Source organism: Canis lupus, chromosome 5, assembly GCF_003254725.2.
Source record: "Canis lupus dingo isolate Sandy chromosome 5, ASM325472v2, whole genome shotgun sequence".
In the NCBI taxonomy this organism is placed as follows: Eukaryota; Metazoa; Chordata; class Mammalia; order Carnivora; family Canidae; genus Canis; species Canis lupus.
Window position 1 is genome coordinate 63,932,573 of NC_064247.1, and position 17,976 is coordinate 63,950,548.

General features: G+C 43.2%; 1 protein-coding gene across 13 annotated transcripts in view; it reads left to right on the forward strand.

Moving 5' to 3' along the window:
- The window catches only part of FANCA (FA complementation group A), a 62,334-nt gene that overhangs the window by 12,975 nt on the left and 31,383 nt on the right, over positions 1-17,976 (forward strand). For 9 of the 13 annotated variants that reach the window (XR_007410905.1, XR_007410904.1, XR_007410906.1 and 6 more), the window contains exons 11-20: positions 2-114; positions 1,610-1,770; positions 1,877-2,018; positions 2,267-2,400; positions 9,152-9,262; positions 10,362-10,457; positions 10,564-10,623; positions 11,648-11,736; positions 12,878-12,938; positions 13,018-13,067. Coding sequence is in view for 8 of the 13 variants with exons in the window: in XM_049110576.1 (XP_048966533.1) it covers positions 2-114; positions 1,610-1,770; positions 1,877-2,018; positions 2,267-2,400; positions 9,152-9,262; positions 10,362-10,457; positions 10,564-10,623; positions 11,648-11,736; positions 12,878-12,938; positions 13,018-13,067 (1,017 nt within the window). In the remaining 5 variants the exon portion in view is untranslated. Of the gene's footprint in view, position 1; positions 115-1,472; positions 1,550-1,609; positions 1,771-1,876; positions 2,019-2,266; positions 2,401-9,151; positions 9,263-10,361; positions 10,458-10,563; positions 10,624-11,647; positions 11,737-12,877; positions 12,939-13,017; positions 13,068-14,474; positions 14,649-16,030; positions 16,187-17,976 lie in introns of those variants that run through there. The other 4 variants (XR_007410907.1, XM_049110582.1, XM_025427151.3 and 1 more) reach the window with 4 other exon arrangements.

Consider the following 17,976-nt stretch of genomic DNA (forward strand, 5'->3'; position numbering starts at 1 on the left):
GGTTTGGCATGTTTTGTGGACACACGTTTGGCAGAATGATGTCAACAGATTGTCCAAAGAGATTCTTCAGTCATACTCTGACTCAGGTGCTAACCCATAAGCCTGTGCTGAAAGGTGGGTTCTGGGGACCCTCATGGGAGCGTGGGCCCCAGACACAGCTGAGATCATCGAGGACCCACTACCATCAGATACCCTTCCATTTGAAAGTACACATTCTCATAAAGAACACTCAGAATTAAAGAAGTATGGGAAGGAGAACTGTTAGCCATATCTTCATTAAAATAGGAATATATTTAACGTGTGACCTTTCTTGTGGTATTTTCTCAATAGATGTTGAAAATCTAGGTATTAGACTGAATTCCTAGGTTGTTAGAATAAATTCTGTATCACAAACATTTTCTTTTTTTTTTAAAGTTTATTTTTAAAGATTTTATTTATTTGTTCATGGGAATACACAGAGAGGAGAGAGAAGCAGAGACACAGGCAGTGGGAGAAGCAGGCTCCATGCAGGGAGCCCGGCGCGGGACTCGATCCCGGGTCTCCAGGATCACACCCTGGGCTGAAGGCGGCGCCAAACCGCTGAGCCACCGGGGCTGCCCCATAAACATTTTCTTATGTACAGTTTGTCCCTGGATGATGTGTGGGTGGGGGACCCTGACCTCTGGTGCAGTTGAAAATCTGCATATAGCTTTGACTTTCCATAACCTAACTACTAATAGCCCTCCTGGTGACAGCACTCGGCGAACATACATATTTTGTATGCAACATGTACTGTGTACTGTGTTCTTAGAATGAGTCAGCTGGACAAAAGAAAATAATATTCAGACATGATAAGGAAGAGAATACATTTACATAGCTGTCCTGTATGTATCAGGAAAACACTGCATGTAAGTGGACCCACACTGTTCAAGGGTCCACCATAGTTGTAGGCTCTTCTCAGGAGTGGTTGATGCCATGTTGGATCCCAGTGAGTGTCCTTGGGTTGATGGCACATGCTCACAATTGCTCAGGAGCTGAAATGAACACCTTACCTACTAGGCTTTGTGTGTGTGCAGCATGGTGGCCCAGGCAGGGTCCTCAGGCAGCCCACATGGAAGCTTTTGGCAGGTGCTGTATTGCACCTCCTGAGGGGCTTGGGTAGGTGTCAGTGCCCACTCCAACCACACACAGGCTTTGCAGCGTCATTGCTGATTGCTTATCGACAGCTAAAGTTTAAAAGCAGCAAAATTAAACTAATTGATGGATTAGAAAATAGAGCAAATATGGTAAAGGATTAGCAGCAAGGAATTGGCCAAAAACATACTTGGTAACAGAAGATGGTTCACAAACAGATGTTTGCTAATAACTGGGGGGGGGGGGGGGGGGGGGGGAATGCACATTAAAACAAGGTAGTTTTTTTGACATTGAAACATAGCCTAGTTTTTCATGATTACTGACTTAGCATTTTTGTCTGTTTTTATTCCTGAATGAAGTTTCTGATGCTGTTCGATTGCAGAGAGATTGGAGCTTTGCAAAGACACACCCTCTGCTCAGCAGTCTGTACCGCAGGGTGGGTGTCGTGCAGTGTTAAGACCTGCTGCTCCTGTGCTGAGTGGCACTGTTTCCACAGGGCTCTGTGGCTCCCAGTCTGGGGAGAGAAAAGCCAGGAGGCTCCTCAGACACAGCCATCCACACCTGGACCCCTGGGGTCCCAGACTGAACTTACAAAACATCTTCTCCTTGAGAGGAGAATCCCTCCTTGCCCACACTGACAAGGGCAGAAGTGTCACGGTTTGGACTCTGTGTTGTGTCTGCTGCAAAGTGGGGTGGATGCGGGGAGCCAACTGCCTGTTGAGTGGCTTGTTTTGACAGCCAGGTTGGGGAACTTTTGTTTCAGCTCTTTGTGATGCTTAGTCCAGAGGAGTTGATTGGACACTTAGAAGAAGTTCTGGGAACACATGAAGTGAACTGGCAGCACGTACTCTCCTGTGTGTCTACGCTGGTGATCTGCTCACCTGAAGCACAGCAGTTGGTTCAAGGTACACTTGGTTGGGAGCCCCATGTCTCCTCATCTGGGCCCGTCATCCACCTGTGGTGCCAGCACTGCTTGCCAGAGCCTCATGTAGTTGGCATTTGGCTGCTCTGGTTGCTTATTATCCAGTCTCTTGCATGTGGCAGGGGGCATGTATATCCTCCTAACTGGCACGCTCTACCTCCAGCAGAATGTATGCATTTTATTTTACTGCATGTCATGGTCTGCCAGCCATGACCAGAGATTCCCTCCTAGATTGGGTCACTCGATTATTGGCCCGTGCATTCGAGAGCTGCGACCTGGACAGCATGGTCACTGCGTTCCTGGTTGTGCGTCAGGCTGCACTGGAGGGCCCCTCTGTGTTCCCATCCTATGCAGACTGGTTCCAGGTGAGCTACCTCTTGGCAGTCATTGCCAGGACCCTGATTGCCATCCTTGCTACAAACGCATTCTGTGGGTCAGGGCTATTCCTCTCAGCCTCCCCCTGGGGCTCTGTGCTACCTTGTCCAGGGTCTGGCTGCTCCCCTCATTAACACATTGCCCACGCCATCAGGTCTCTGAGGCAGCGAGTGCCGTCAGGAAAGTGTGAGAACAAATGTGACTGCTACTGCCTGCACCATGTATTGCGTCCCAGGGGAGTGCTCCTCAGCTTCCTGGGGTCTCCTCTCTGTTTCTGCCATATCCATGTTCTTGGGACGTTTGTGCAGATGTTCACAGACCCACTGCAGTCCCACTTCTGAGCTGGTGTCTTCTAGACATCAACTTGGAACGTTGGGTGTATATAAATCTGTCGTGGAAAAAGTTGTCTAATTCTCTGTACAGGTTTTGGGTTTTCCTGCCACACCACCAGGGAGGTGTAGTTATTGCTTCTTTGTGGGGAGCCAACCTTATTCTAGTTCTGAGGGTGGCTGCACCTGTACCGCCAGTGTGGTAGCCTGCCCTGGCCCAGCCTCTGCCTGCTGGGCCATCGGTACAGGACAGGTGGTTGTGGTGTTCTTTCTTTATTCCTTTATTCTGTGGAGCTGCTGCTTCTCAGCCCTGTGTTCCCCCAGCAATGGGCCCAGGGGCCCCTGCTGGACACACATGTCCACAGCCTGGGTACCCTTGGCGGTCACACAGAGCTGGCCTATTTCCTGTGTCTGCCAAGAGCTGTGTGCCTAGGTGATTTGGTCATAAGCAAGGTGTACCCCAGTCCTGGTTTTTTTTTGCTCAGTTCCCTGGGTGACATAAGGACAGGAGTGCTTCAGAAGTGCTGTTGGTGATGGGGTTTTTTATTTTGTTTTTTTCTTTTACCTTTTAAATTAACTTTATTGAAATATAATTTATAGAAAATGCACCCAAGTTAAGTGAATGGTTGGGTGAGTTTGATAGATGTTTAGTATTTGAAGATTGTTTTAATCTTTATTTTTAAGAATATTAATGTAAATAGACCAACATGATTTTAAATTTGAGCCCCTTGGGGTCATGAATTATGGTTCTTAGCTCGTCACGGTGTGCTTAGATGTAATTTTTCTAATGAAAATAACTGTCTTTCCTGGAGTGACACTAAAGGCTGTTGCAGATCTGGGGAATCTGTCTGTTACTTTAGATTATTGATGTAAATACTTCAAATAAACTGTGCATCCCCCCTAGGAGCTTGTTTGTATTCCTGTTTCCAGGATGTCATTGAGGCTCCCACTTTTTTTCTTTTTAAGATTTATTTATTTATTTATTCATGAGAGACAGAGGCAGAGACAGGCAGAGGGAGAAGCAGGCTCCATGCAGGGAGCCCGACGTTGGACTCTATTCCGGGTCTCCAGGATCACGCCCTGGGCTGAAGATGGCCCTAAACTGCTGAGCCACCTGGGATGCTCAAGGCTCCCTCTTGAGTGGATGTTACAATGAATCACTAATCCTTCCATGTAGACAGATTAGAGGGAGGGAAATGCTGCCCTTGTACTTGAGTGGGAGCTGAAATGGTGATGTGGGGCGGTTTTCTTGTCATCTGGTGGCCTTTGTTGTTTTTTTGTTTTTTAGTTTTTATTTTAATCATCTGGCACTGAGGACAAGTACACTTCTTTTCATTTTTTTAAAATTAATTAATTAATTAATTTATTCATTTATTTATGATAGTCACAGAGAGAGAGAGAGAGAGAGAGAGAGGCAGAGACACAGGCAGAGGGAGAAGCAGGCTCCATGCACTGGGAGCCTGATGTGGGATTCAATCCCGGGTCTCCAGGATCGCGCCCTGGGCCAAAGGCAGGCGCCAAACCGCTGCGCCACCCAGGGATCCCCATCTATTTTTTTTTTTTTATGATTTTATTTATTTATTTTTATTTTATTTTTTATTTATTTATTTATCTTTTTAAGATTTTTTATTTAATTATGATAGTCACACACACACAGAGAGGCAGAGACACAGGCAGAGGGAGAAGCAGGCTCCGTGCACCTGGAGCCCGACGTGGGATTCGATCCCAGATCTCCAGGATCGCGCCCTGGGCCAAAGGCAGGCGCTAAACCGCTGCGCTGCCCAGGGATCCCCTAAGATTTTATTTATTTATTCATGAGAGACACACAGAGAGAGAGAGAGAGAGGCAGAGACACAGGCAGAGAGAGAAGCAGACTCCATGCAGGGAACCTGACGTGGGACTCGATCCCTGGACTCCAGGATCAGGCTCTGGACTGAAGGCAGCGCTAAACTGCTGAGCCACCTGGGCTGCCCAGGACAAGTACACTTCTTAATCCCGAACGCCTCTTCCCCCATCCCCCCATCTCCCTCGCCTCTGACATTCTCAGCAACACCTGTTGTTTCTTGTGACTGATTTTAACTTTTTTGACAGGTGTGAGGTAGTATCTCATTGTGGTTTTGGCTTGTATCTCCTGATGATGAATGATGTTGAGCATCTTTTCATGTGTGTTGACCATTTGTATGTCGTCTTCGGAGAAATGTCTATTCATGTCTTCTACCCATTTTTTAATTGGATTCTCTTTTTTGGGGGGGGAGTATTGAGTTGTGTAATTTCTTTATGTATTTTGGATACTAGCCCTTTATTGGATATGTCATTTACACATATCTTCTCTTGTTCTGTAGGTTGCCTTTTAGTTGTATTGATTGTTCACTTTGCTCTATAGAGGCTTTTTATTTTGATGAATTCCCAGTAGTTTATTTTTACTTTTGTTTCCCTTACCTCAGGAGACTTATCTAGAAAAATGTTGCTACAGTCAATGTCAGAGAAATTGCTGCTTGTGCTCACTTCTAGGATTTTTTTTTTTTTTCTTGGTTAAGATCTCACATTTATTTATTTATTTTTTAAAGATTTTATTTATTTATTCATGAGAGAAAGAGAGAGAGAGAGGCAGAGACACAGGCAGAGGGAGAAGCAGGCTCCATGCAGGGAGCCTGATGTGGGCATTGATCCCGGGTCTCCAGGATCAGGCCCTGGGCCGAAGGTGGCACTAAACCGCTGAGCCACCTAGGTTGCCCCAAGATCTCACATTTAGATCTTTAATCCATTTTGAATTTGTTTTTGCGTTTGGTGTAAGAAAGTGGTCTAGGTTCATTCTTTTAGCTGTCCAGTTTCCCCAGTACCATTTGTTGAAGAGACATTCTTTTTCCCATTGGATAATCTTTCCTGCTTTGTTGAAGATAAATTGATCATAGAGTTCTGGGCTCATTTCTGGGTTTTCTATTCTATTTTCTTCATCTGTCTGTCTGCTTTTGTGCCTGTACCATATTGTCTTGATCACTACAGCTTTGTAAGATTTTTAAAATTGATTTTATTTTACTTTTAAATTTTTAAGTAATTTTTAGACCCAACATGGGGCTTGAACCTACAATCCCATGATTGTTATAGCTTTGTAATATAACTTGGAAGGCCAGAATTATGATGCCTCCAGCTTTGTTCTTTGTTCAAGGTTGCCTTGGCTGTTTGGGGTCTTTAGAGGTTCCATACAAATTTTAGGATTGTTTGTTCTGTGAAAAATGCTGATGGTGTTTTGATAGGGATTGCACTAAATCTGTAGATTACCTTGGGTAGTATAGTTAAGTATTTTAACAATATTTGTTCTTCCAGTCCATTCTCATGGGATGTGTTTCCATTTCTTTGTGTTCTTTTCAGTTTCCTTCATTAGTGTTGTATAGTTTTCAGGGTATAGGTCTTTCACCTCTTTGGTTAGGTTTATTCCTAGGAATCTTAATGTTTTTTGGTACAGTTGTAAAGGGGTTGTTTTCTTTTTTTTTTTTTTTTTTTTTAATTTTTTTTTTATTTATTTATGATAGGCACACAGTGAGAGAGAGAGAGGCAGAGACACAGGCAGAGGGAGAAGCGCTCCATACACCGGGAGCCTGACGTGGGATTTGATCCTGGGTCTCCAGGATCGCGCCCTGGGCCAAAGGCAGGCGCTAAACCGCTGCGCCACACAGGGATCCCAAGGGGTTGTTTTCTTAATTTCCTTTTCTGCTGCATCATTATTAATGCATAGAAATATTAAAAAAATATGGATGTTGATTTCATATCCTGTGACTTTACTGAATTTATCACTTCTAGTAGTTTTTTGGTGAAGTTTTTTGGGTTTTGTATATATAGTATGTCATCTGCAGATAATGAAAGTTTTACTTCTTTCTTACTGATTTGGATATCTTTCATATCTGTTTGTGGTCTGATTTCCTAAGTACTATGTTGAATAAAAATGGTGAGAGTGGAAATCCTTATCTTGTTCCTGGTGTTAGGGGGAAAGACTCTCAACTTTTCCCTTTTAGGATGATGTAAGCTGTGAGTTTTTCAGCCTTTATTATGTTGAGGTATGTTCCCTCTAAACTTAATTTTGCTGAGGGTTTTTGTCATGAATGGTGCTATGCTTTGTCAAATGTTTTTTTCTGCATCTATTGAAATGTCATGTGATTTTTATCCTTTCTCTCATTGATGTGATGTGTCACATTGATTTGTGAATATTGAACCACCTTTGCAGCTGCAGAATAAATTCCACTTGATCGTGGTGAATGGTTTTTTTAATGTATTGTTAGATTCGGTTTGGTAGTATTTGTTGAGGATTTTTGCATCCATGTTGATCAGGGCTGTTGGCCTATAATTCTTTTTTAGTGGAGTCTTTATCTAGTTTTGGTATCAGGGTAATGCTGGCTTCATAGAATGAATTTGGAAGTTTTCCTTCAATCTTTTTGGAATAGTTTGAAAAGAATAGGTATTAACTCTTTTTAAGTGTTTGGTAGAGTTCCCTTGTGAAGCCATCTGGCCTGGACTTTTGTTTGTTGGGAGATTTTTGATGACTGATTCAATTTCTTTGCTGGTTATGTGTCTGTTGAAGTTTCCTGTTTATTCCTGTTTCAGTTTTGGCAGGTTATGTGTTCCTAGGAATTTATCCATTTCTTCCAGGTTGTCCAGTTTGTTGGCATGTAGTTTTTCATAATAATGTCTTAAAATTGTTTGTATTTCTGGGGTGGTTGGTTGTCACTTCTCTCTCATTCGTGATTTTATTTGGGTCCTTTATCTTTTTTTCTTCATAAGTCTGGCTACAGATGTAATCATTTTTATTGCCTTTTTTTTTTTTTCTTCAAAGAACCAGCTCCTGGTTTCATTGATCTTTTTTGTTTTAGTTTCTATATTGTTTATTTCTTCTCTAATTTTTTTAAGTACAACTTATTTATTTATTAAAAGATTTTATTTATTCATGAGAGACAGACACAGAGAGAGAGGCAGAGACATAGGCAGAGGGAGAAGCAGGCTCCATGCAGGGAGCCCGACATGGGACTTGATCCTGGAACTCCAAGCTCATGCCCTGAGCTGACAGCAGATGCTCAACTGCTGAGCCACCTAGGAGCCCCTCTTCTCTAATCTTTATTATTTCCTTCCTTCTGCTGGTTTTAGGTTTTGTTTGTTGTTCCTTTTCTAGCTCTTCTGCGAGTAAAATTGTATTGTTTGAGGTTTTCCTTTTTTTTTTTTTTCCTTTCTTCTTAAGGTGGGCCTTTATTGGTATAAACTTTGTACTTCAAACCACTTTTCCACATCCCGGAGATTTTGGGCTGTTGTGTTTTTATTTTCATTTGTTTCTGTGAACTTTTTTTTTCTTCTTTGACTTCTTGGTTGACCCACTGATTATTTAGTAGCCTGTTTTACCTCATGTATTTGTGGTCTTTCCACGTCTTTTCTTGTGGTTGATTTCTAGGTTTATAGTGTTGTGGAGTTTGTTCTGCTAGTCTTCAGGTCGATTTCTGGGGCATTTGGGATAATTTGATAGTTATCTAGTTGTGTTCATGGGATGAGGTGAGCCTAGGGTCCTGCTCAGCTGCTATCCTCCTCTACCTGGTTGCTTTTTGTGTCTGCACCACCACCTCTTAGAAGAATTATGTCGTGCACTTTGGCACAAGTGCTGAGGGCCTCAGATGCAGTGGCGGTGGCTCTGCTGGTGAGCTGGGCCAGGGCAGGGCTGTGTGTGGCTAGGGGTTCAGTCGTCTTGGCAAAGGCTCATAGTGGCACTGCAGGGCTGATAACCGTTCCGAAATTACTAGCACTCCCTGGGCACCCTCAGTTCCTGGCTCTCTGCAGTGTTGTGAGGGGTGACCCTTCTTGGCCACTCCTGCAGTGACCTTGTCCCCTCACAGAAGAGTCTGGGTGATCTGGGTGATACCATGTGTTCAGAAGTGGCTTCATCATATAGAATGTGTTTGTTTAGGAAAGAGGCCTTTTCAGGGCTGCTAATACATTGTGCTCCTGAGAGTCACAAAAAAATAACACAGTTACTGTTTTGTATAGGAATATATTTTTAATTAAAAAACTTTCTTTATTTGAGAGAGAGAGCGGGCACGAGCAGGCAAGAGGGAGAGGGAGAAGCAGGCTTCCATGGAGCAGGGAGTCCAAAACAGGACTTGATCCTAGGACGCCGGGGTCATGACTTGAGCTGAAAGCAGACACTTCACTGACTGTGAGCCACCCAGGTGTCTCTTTATTTTTGTTTTAAATGAACTTTCAGCCCATGTTGTGAGGCATGCAGAGCTGTGGCATTGTGAGATTACAGGAGGCCAAGCAGCTGTTTCCCTTTGGATGCAGTTGAGCCTCTGTTTCTGCCGTTCTGTGATATGTACCTGGGTGGGTGGCGCTGCCCCTTGTGGAGCCAGCCACCTGGCCTCATGCCCGCCTCTCCCTCCAGGCCTCTTTTGGGAGCACAAGGGGCTTCCACAGTGGCAGCAAGAAGACACTGGTCTTTCTCTTCAAGTTCCTGTCAGACCTCGTTCCCTTTGAGGCTCCAAGGTACATGCAGGTGAGCAGCCACCCAAGGTGCCTCAGGCAGGGGTGGGCACCGCCCACCATCCTGCTGGTTTTCCCTGATGCACACGTGCCAGCTAGGGATGTGATTGTGCACTCGGCATGGAAACCATGTTTATGATGGTAAAGTGCCCAGGAACCAGCCGCTTGTCCATCCCTAAGAGGTGGTTGGTGAGCACTGGTGTCGAGTGGAGGGTGACAACACACAGCCCCCCACAAGGATGAGACAGTTCTATGTGCTGGCATAGAAGGATGTCTTTGGCACCCACTTGGTGGGAGGAGCATATATGCGTATGGCACAGCCCCATGTTCGTTTTCTTAAAATGATGGATATTTTCTTTCCCTCCCTCCCTCCCTTGTAGGTTCAAGTTTTTACTTAAATTCCAGTTAGTTAACATATAAAATGTTGTATTTTTATATTGAAGGAGAATCAACAGAATATACCCCAAAGTGCCTGTGGCCATTTCCTTCCAGAGGTGGAAAACATTACACCCTTGTATAGAATTTGCATTTTTTATAACAAAGCTGTATGAATCTCATGGTTAAAGATGCCTTATTGCAAGCTTTCTTTTTTAATTAGATAATGATGCCCAGCATTCTATGGGGTGTAGGACACTGGAAATTGATTCTTCTTTTTGTAATTAAGAAATTTGTATTACATTCCAAAGAATACATGTGACCTAAGGGACATAGACTAGAGACTGTATCATCACTGAGTGAAGCTCAAAACTTCCAGCCTGCCCTGAGGGCTAGACCCTTCATCTCCCTGGGGCACCACTGTGTTTGTGCTGTAGGAGACAGGGTGGGGGGTTTGGGAGGGTGAGGAGGGCAGGGGAGTGGGGTTGGGAGGTGGTGCCAGGGTCAGGGAGGGGCCTGCCTGGCCCGCTTCTGAAGGAATGTGCACAGGTACACTTGGAGACCCTCAGCTGTGATTTTTGTCTGTTTTATCTCTAGCGTTAGCCCCCTGTGGACTTTGGCTAATCCTTGACTCTCCTGCCATCCACAGGAGTACAAGTATCCAAAGCAAGCTGTTGCTGTTTCCCAAGAAAGTCACCCATAGGTCATGGGCTGACATAACCCTGCTCTGCCCACAGGTGCACATTCTCTACCCACCGCTGGTGCCGAGCAAGTACCGCTCTCTCCTCACAGACTATGTCACACTGGCTAAGACGCGCCTGGCTGACCTGAAGGTGAGTCTTGGCCTCCCCGCCGTTCTACTCCCCTGCAGCAGTGGCTTCCTCAGCCTCTCCCCACAGAGGCCAGGGCCTTATGCTCCTGACCACATCTCCTCTGCAGGTTTCAGTGGAAAACATGGGCCTCTATGAAGATCTGTCTTCAGCCAAGGATGTCACAGAGGTAATGTCACCTCGGTTCTGCTATCACCTGTGGCCTCTTGCCTGTGCTCACCAAGCACAGGCTCATTTCCTGGGACTCTCAGCCTTTTCTTCCTAGTATAGCTGGAGGATGTGAGTTAAATTTTCAGAACAGGAGCAAAGCAACTTAGTGTGTGCAGGAAGTTCTGTCTTTTAGATCTTCATTCATGTGGATTTGCATTACAGAGGCTGTCTTTAAAATGGGACAGGAGAAAGATCCTGTATTTCTGAGAATTACAGAAAAAAAATGTTAACTATATTTACATAAGCCAAATGTCAGATGGTGGTATAGTGTGTGTATATGTTATTCTAAGACTTTTTTTTTTTAAGATTTTATTTATTCATGAAAGACACATGGGGGGTGGGGGGACAGACACAGGCAGAGAGAGAAGCAGGCTCCATGCAGGGAGCCTGACATGGGACTTGATCCTGGGTGTCCAGGATCATACCCTGGCCGTAGGCGGTGCTAGACTGCTGAGCCACCTGGGCTGCCCATTTTAAGACTCTCTTACTTAAAGGTTGTGAGTGGCTGGAGAGCCCTTACGGCTGCCATTAAAGTATTAGGTGAATATTCTAAGTATTTAATGTTGGTGTCTATTAACATTGCTGTCAACATATGTTCATATGTTGTCATTTCATAATTTTTTTAACTCTCAAAAATTAAGTTACTTCCCCTTCCCACTTCAGAGTTTTTCTTTGGAACCCTGTATTGTCCTAGGGCAAGCCCAGGGGGTGACAGAGGTTCCCAGAGGTGTTGACTGGTCCCTGGGGTGACTCTTTTGAGGTGTGATCTTTCTGAGACCTTGAAGCAGCAGTCGGTCCCTTTCTGTGGACTCGTTATTGGTTTGTGGCAATATCCCCTTGCTGTGTTGGCAGCGACCATATTGTCCACCTTGAAATGGCAGGGTTGTCTTTGTGCTGCAGGGTAGGCTGATGGCACCCTTCTCTGCTCAGTCTCTTTTCTTTCGCATCTTTTGTTCTTTCCCATCTTCCCTGTGTGGAACCAGCCCCACAGCCAAGCACACCAGGATGTGGAGAAGGCCATCGCAGTGTTTGAACACACGGGGAAAGTCCCTGTTGCCGTCATGGAGGCCAGGTAGGGCCATGCTTCCTGGAGCTGTCCCGTCTATTCTCAGCCGCGGGGAGCAGGGTGGCTGTTGTATTTGTGGATGACTGAGGGTAGGTGTTCCAGCACAAGTCCTGTAGTGAGGTGGTACCTCAAAGAGCCCTTGCTTTAAAATTCATTTTCTTGAGGTAAAACCAATGGATATTGTTGAGTAGAGCCAAGACAGAAGGATGAGATGAGCCCATGGTTTAATAATGATTTTTCATCAGTGCTCCATGGGTGACCAGTGTGGAGCCAGGACTAAACTGAATAGCAGAATTTTGTTGAATTTGGTGTGATCCGGAGACATCTTGAACTCTGGATTCTACCAGTGTGGGCAAGGTTTTTGAAGGTATTGCTTTTCAGAAATGTGAACTGAGTCTAGCTCCCAGGATTTCTGAAATTACTCAGGTTGCATGGCTGTGTCTCACACAGTGTCTTCAAGATCCCTGGGATGCAGGCCCGTTGTTTCCCTTTGCATGAAATGTCCCAAAACAATGAAAAACTGTGGTATGGGGCACCTGGGTGGCTCTGTCAGTGAATGTCCAACTCTTAGGTTTTGGCTCAGGTCATGATCTTGGGGTCCTGGAATCAAGCCCCATGTTGGGCTTCATGCTCAGCAGGGAGTCTGCTGAAGATTCTATCTCCCTTTGCCCTCCCCCCTCCATTCACTGGCTTGCCAGCACATGCGTGTACTCTGTTCTCTTTCTCTTTCTCTGAAATCAATCAATAAATTTTTTTTTAAGATTTTATTTATTTATTCAAGACAGCCACAGAGAGAAAGAGAGGCAGAGACACAGGCAGAGGAAGAAGTAGGCTCTATGCAGGGAGCCCGACATGGGACTTGATCCGAGCTCTCCAGGATCATACCCCAGGCTGAAGGGAGCGCCAAACTGCTGGGCCATTGGGGCTGCCCTCAATAAATAAATCTTTAAAAAACAAAAACAAAACAACCCTGGTATAATATCACAGCCATATGACACAAATGAAACAACCCATGTGGTGCCTCCCTGTGAATGGCAGTGACTGTCTGTGGAAATGGATGTTCTCATAGTTTTCAGGAAGACGTTCTAATGTTTCTGTCATCTGACCGAGTATGTGATGCCTCTAAACGTGCTCTTCTGTGTTGCAGTATCTTCAGGAGACCCTACTACATGTCGCACTTTCTCCCTGCCCTGCTCACACCTCGAGTGGTCAGTACATGTGCTCGTGGACTTGGTGCCCAGTTGGCAGAGAGCAGATGTCTGACTTGCATCACATCTTCTCCCACAGCTCCCAAGAACCCCTGACTCCAGAGCGGCCTTGATAGAGTCCCTGAGGAGGTATGCAAGGACACGTGTTTCCAGAAGGGCTTTGGACAAATGCAAAAAATTGTGTTTTTTTTGTAGAGAAAAGTGTTTTATCACATATGTTTTTATTGATAAAATATTGGCTCAAAATTTATGAAGATATTAAAAAGAAAATTTCTTTAATTCTGAATATCATTTTTCTTTTTTTTTTTTTAAGATTTTATTTATTTATTCATGAGAGACACAGAGAGAGAGAGGCAGAGACACAGGCAGAGGGAGAAGCAGGCTCCTCGCAGGGAGCCTGATGTGGGACTCGATCCCAGGACCTGGTTCATTCCCTGAGGCGAAGCCAGATGCTTAGCCACTGAGCCAACCAGGATCCCCTATTTTTAGCTTTTTTATTACACATTTATAGCTACAAAAATATATGTGTATATATGGACACATCACACTATGTCACTCTGCGGTTGGCATTTCCACTCACCCTGGTGGCTGTGGGCTCTGGGTCACCACTGAACCAAAGATTTGAGTTCTGTTCTGTGGCTACAATTCCTTGTTGCAGAAAGTGAGGTCCTCATGGCCTGCAGAATACCTGCCTTGATTAACTTATCTATCCCTGTAACAGCTCTCAGGTTACCTGAAATATAATGTATTAATAGTGCTTCAGTGAGCAGCCTTGCATGTATCTCCATGAAAACTCAGAATTTTTAGTGGTTTTCCTTAATTTTATAGATTAATTAAAAACAATTTTTTTTTAAATTTTTATTTATTTATGATAGTCACACGGAGAGAGAGAGAGAGGCAGAGACATAGGCAGAGGGAGAAGCAGGCTCCATGCACCGGGAGCCCAACATGGGATTCGATCCCGGGTCTCCAGGATAGCGCCCTGGGCCAAAGGCAGGTGCTAAACCGCTGCGCCACTCAGGGATCCCCTAGATTAATTTGTGTATAGTTGACTTTGTTATGGTAACAATGTTTTCCTTCCATGAACATAGTATATCTATTTAAACCTTTCAGTAATAGATTTTTCTATCTTGTAAATTTTTTTTCATTATACTGCTAGGTCCTTAGATTTTGTTGTTAAAAGTGTATCATTTTCTTTCTTTCTTTCTTTCTTTCTTTCTTTCTTTCTTTCTTTCTTTCTTTCTTTCTTTCTTTCTTTCTTTCTTATTTATTTATTTATTTATTGTTATTGCTGAGGTATAGGTGCTCCTGTATCTAATAACCCTGTTTAACTTATTTCTAATAGGTGCTTGGTAATTTTCTTTGTAGATAATTGCATTGTCTATAAGAATAACAGTTTGTCTTTTCCTTTTTGATCTTTATACCTCATTTTTGTCTCATTGTATTGGATAGGCTTTTTAGGTATAATATGAAATTGTAGGGATTAGAAGTTAGCATCTTGTCTTGTTCCTGACTGAAATTGGAATGCTTCTCAAGTTTTACCTAGGGACGCCTGGCTGGCTCCATGGTTGAGCGTCTACCTTCGGCTCAGGGTGTGATCCCGGAGTCCCGGGATCAAGTTCCGCATCGGGCTCTCTGCACGGAGCCTGCATCTCCCTCTGCCTGTGTCTCTGCCTCTGTGTGTGTGTGTGTGTGTCTCATGAATAAATAAATAAATCTTTAAAAGTAAAAAATTTAAAAAAATAAAGTTTTACCTATACTTCTATTTGCTGTAGTCTTTTTATATTTTCATATGCTTTTTACCATATTAGGAAAGTTCCCTCTATGTGAATTTGCTAAAGACTTTTAGCATGAATTTATACTTTCATTGAATCTCTTTTAAGATTTTATTTATTTATTCATGAGAGACAGAGAGAGAGAGAGAGAGAGGCAGGCTCCATGCAGGGAGCCCAATGTGGGACTCAGTCCTGGGACTCCAGGATCACGCCCTGAGCTGAAGGCAGGTGCTCAATCGCTGAGCTACCCAGGGTCTGCTTGGTAATGATGTCTTATATTATATAGACTGTTGTATTTGGTTTACTGATCCTTTGTATAGGATTTTTGCATCTGTGACTCATATTTTTTTACTCATCGTGGCTGCTTTGACTTCAAGGTTATAAGCCTTACCTCTTTCCTGTCTCCTGAAACAGTCTATGTAATGCAAGGATTCTGTGTACCTTTTAGTTTGGTGAAGGTTGGCTATAAAGTCATCTGTTCCTAGTGTCTGTTTTTTTTTTTTTTTTTTTAAGATTTTATTTATTTATTCATGAGAGACACACAGAGAGAAAGAGAGAGGCAGAGACACAGGCAGAGTGAGAAGCAGGCTCCATGCAGGAAGCCCGATGCAGGACTCGATCCCAGGACTGCTGGGATTATTCCCTGGGCCGAAGGCAGGCTCCAAACTGCTGAGCTACCCAGGGATCCCCTAGAGGCAGACTCTTAACAGCTGACTTAGTTTATTTGAATGGTTATTGGTTTAGTCGTGTGTTTTATTTATTCTTGAGTTAGTTGTATATGTTTCTACAAAACCATCTATTTCATCTAAATTTTCAAATTATTGACATAGTATTGTTTATCACATATGTGTGTGTGTGTGTGTGCATACATATATATGTATATATGTTTTAACCAGGCTCCACACCCGACTCACAACCCTGAGATCAAGACCTGAGCTCAGATCAAGAGTTGAACACTTAACTGATTGAGAAACGCAGCTGCCCTTCGCTTTTTTTGTAATTCCTGCTAGTGTTAATTCTGCCCTTTTCTTTTTCTTTTTTTTTTTAAAGATTTTATTTATTTATTTTTGAGAGAGAGAGATCATGTATGAGAGAGAGCACAAGCAAGTGGAAGGGGAGAGGGAGAGGATGAGGCAGGCTCTCCACGGAGCAGAGAGTTTGATTCAGGACTCTATCCCAGGACCCTGAGATCATGACTTGAGCCAAAGGCAGATGCTTAACTGACTGAGCCACCCAGGTGCCTAATAAGTTCTTAAACTGGTTGTTAACTCAGTGTTTTATTATCTTTCTTGTGTGTACGTGTGTGTGTGTTATAAGATTTTATTTATTCATGAGAGCCACAGAGAGAGAGGCAGAGACATAGGTGGAGGGAGAAGCAGGCTTCATACAGGGAGCCCAGTGCAGGACTCGATCCCAGGACCCCAGGATCACACCCTGAGCCAAAGACAGAAGCTCAACCACTGAGCCACCCAGGTACTCCCGCTCTGGGCTTTTCTTATATGGCTCTTATAATATTGATGTATGTTCCCTCTATCCCTACACTGGAAGAATTTAAATCAATAAAAGATACTATACTTTGTCAAATGCTTTTTCTATATCTATTGAGAGAATCATACTATTCTTGTCCTTTTTTATTAATGTGCTGTATCATATGGGTTGATTTCTGGATGTTAAAGCACCCTTGCCGCCCACGAATAAATTCCACTTGGTTCTGGTGAATAACCCTTTTAATGTTCTGCTGTATCCTATTATTAGCTAGTATCTTGGTGAGAATTTTTGCCTCCATATTCATCAGGGATATTGGTCTATAATTCTCCTCTTTGATGGGTCTTTGTCTGGTTTTGGCATCAAGGTAATGCTGTCCTCATAGAGTTTGGAAGTTTTCTATTTCTATGTTTGGAAACAGCTTCAGAAAAATAGGTATTTCTTCCTTAAATGTTTGGTGGAATTCCCCTGGGATGCCATCTGGGCCTGGACTCCTACTTGTTGGAAGACTTTTGATGACCGATTCAATTTCCTTACTGGTTATGAGTCTGTTCAGGGTTTCTGTTTCTCCTGTTTCCATTTTGGTAATTTATATGTCTCTAGAAATGCATCCATTTCTTTCAGATTGCCTAATTTGTTGGCATATAGTTGATCATAATATGTTCTTATAATTGTTTGTATTGTTTGGTGTTGGTTGTGAGCTCTCCTCTTTTGTTCATGATTTTATTTATTTGGGTCCTTTCTCTTTTCTTTTTGATAAGTCTGGCCAGGGATTTATCAACTTACTAATTCTTTCAAAGAACCAGGAGCTCCTCATTTCATTCATCTGTTCTTTTGGTTTCTGTTTCATTGATTTTTACTCTTCTCTTTATTATTTCTCTTCTCTTGCTGGGTTTAGGCTTTATTTGCTGTTCTTTTTCCAGCTGTTTAAGGTGTAAGGTTAACTTGTGTATATGAGACTTTTCTTGTTTCTTGAGAAAGGCTTGTATTGCTATATACATCCCTCTTAGGATCACCTTTGCTGTGTCCCCAGTGGTTTTGAACAGTTGTGTTTTTTTTCACTTGTTTCCCTGAATGTTTTAAATTCTCTAATGTCCCAGGTGACCCATTCATTCTTTAGTAGGATGCTCCTTAGCCTCCATGTATTTGAGTTCTTTCCAAATTTCCTCTTGTGATTGAGTTCCAATTTCAAAGCATTGTGGTCTGAGAATATGCAGGGAATGATCACAGTCTTTAGGTACCAGTTGAGACCTGATTTGTGAACAAGTATGTATTCTATTGTGCACATGAGAATGTTCTGTGTGCACCCAAGAAGAATGTATATTCTGTTGCTTTAGGATGAAATGCTCTGAACATATCTGTGAAGTCCATCTGATCCAGTGTGTCATTCAAAGCCCTTGTTTCCTTGTTGATCTTCTGCTTAGATGATCTGTCATTTGCCATGAATGGGGTATTTTAGTTCTTTACTATTACTGTATTATTATCGATGGGTTTCTTTAATTTTCTTATAAATTGGTTTATGTAATAGGCTGCTCCCATGTTAAGGGGATAAATATTTACAATGTTTAGATCTTGTTGGGTAGACCTTTTAGTTATGATATACTGTCCTTCTTCATCTCTTATTACAGTCTTTGGTTTAGTATCTAATTTGTCTGAAAATGAGGATTGCCATCCCAGCTTTCTTTTGATGTCCGTTAGCCGTTAGCATGATGAATGGTTTTCCACCCCCACACTTTCAATGTGGAGGTCTCCTTGGGTCTAAAATGAGTCTCTTGCCA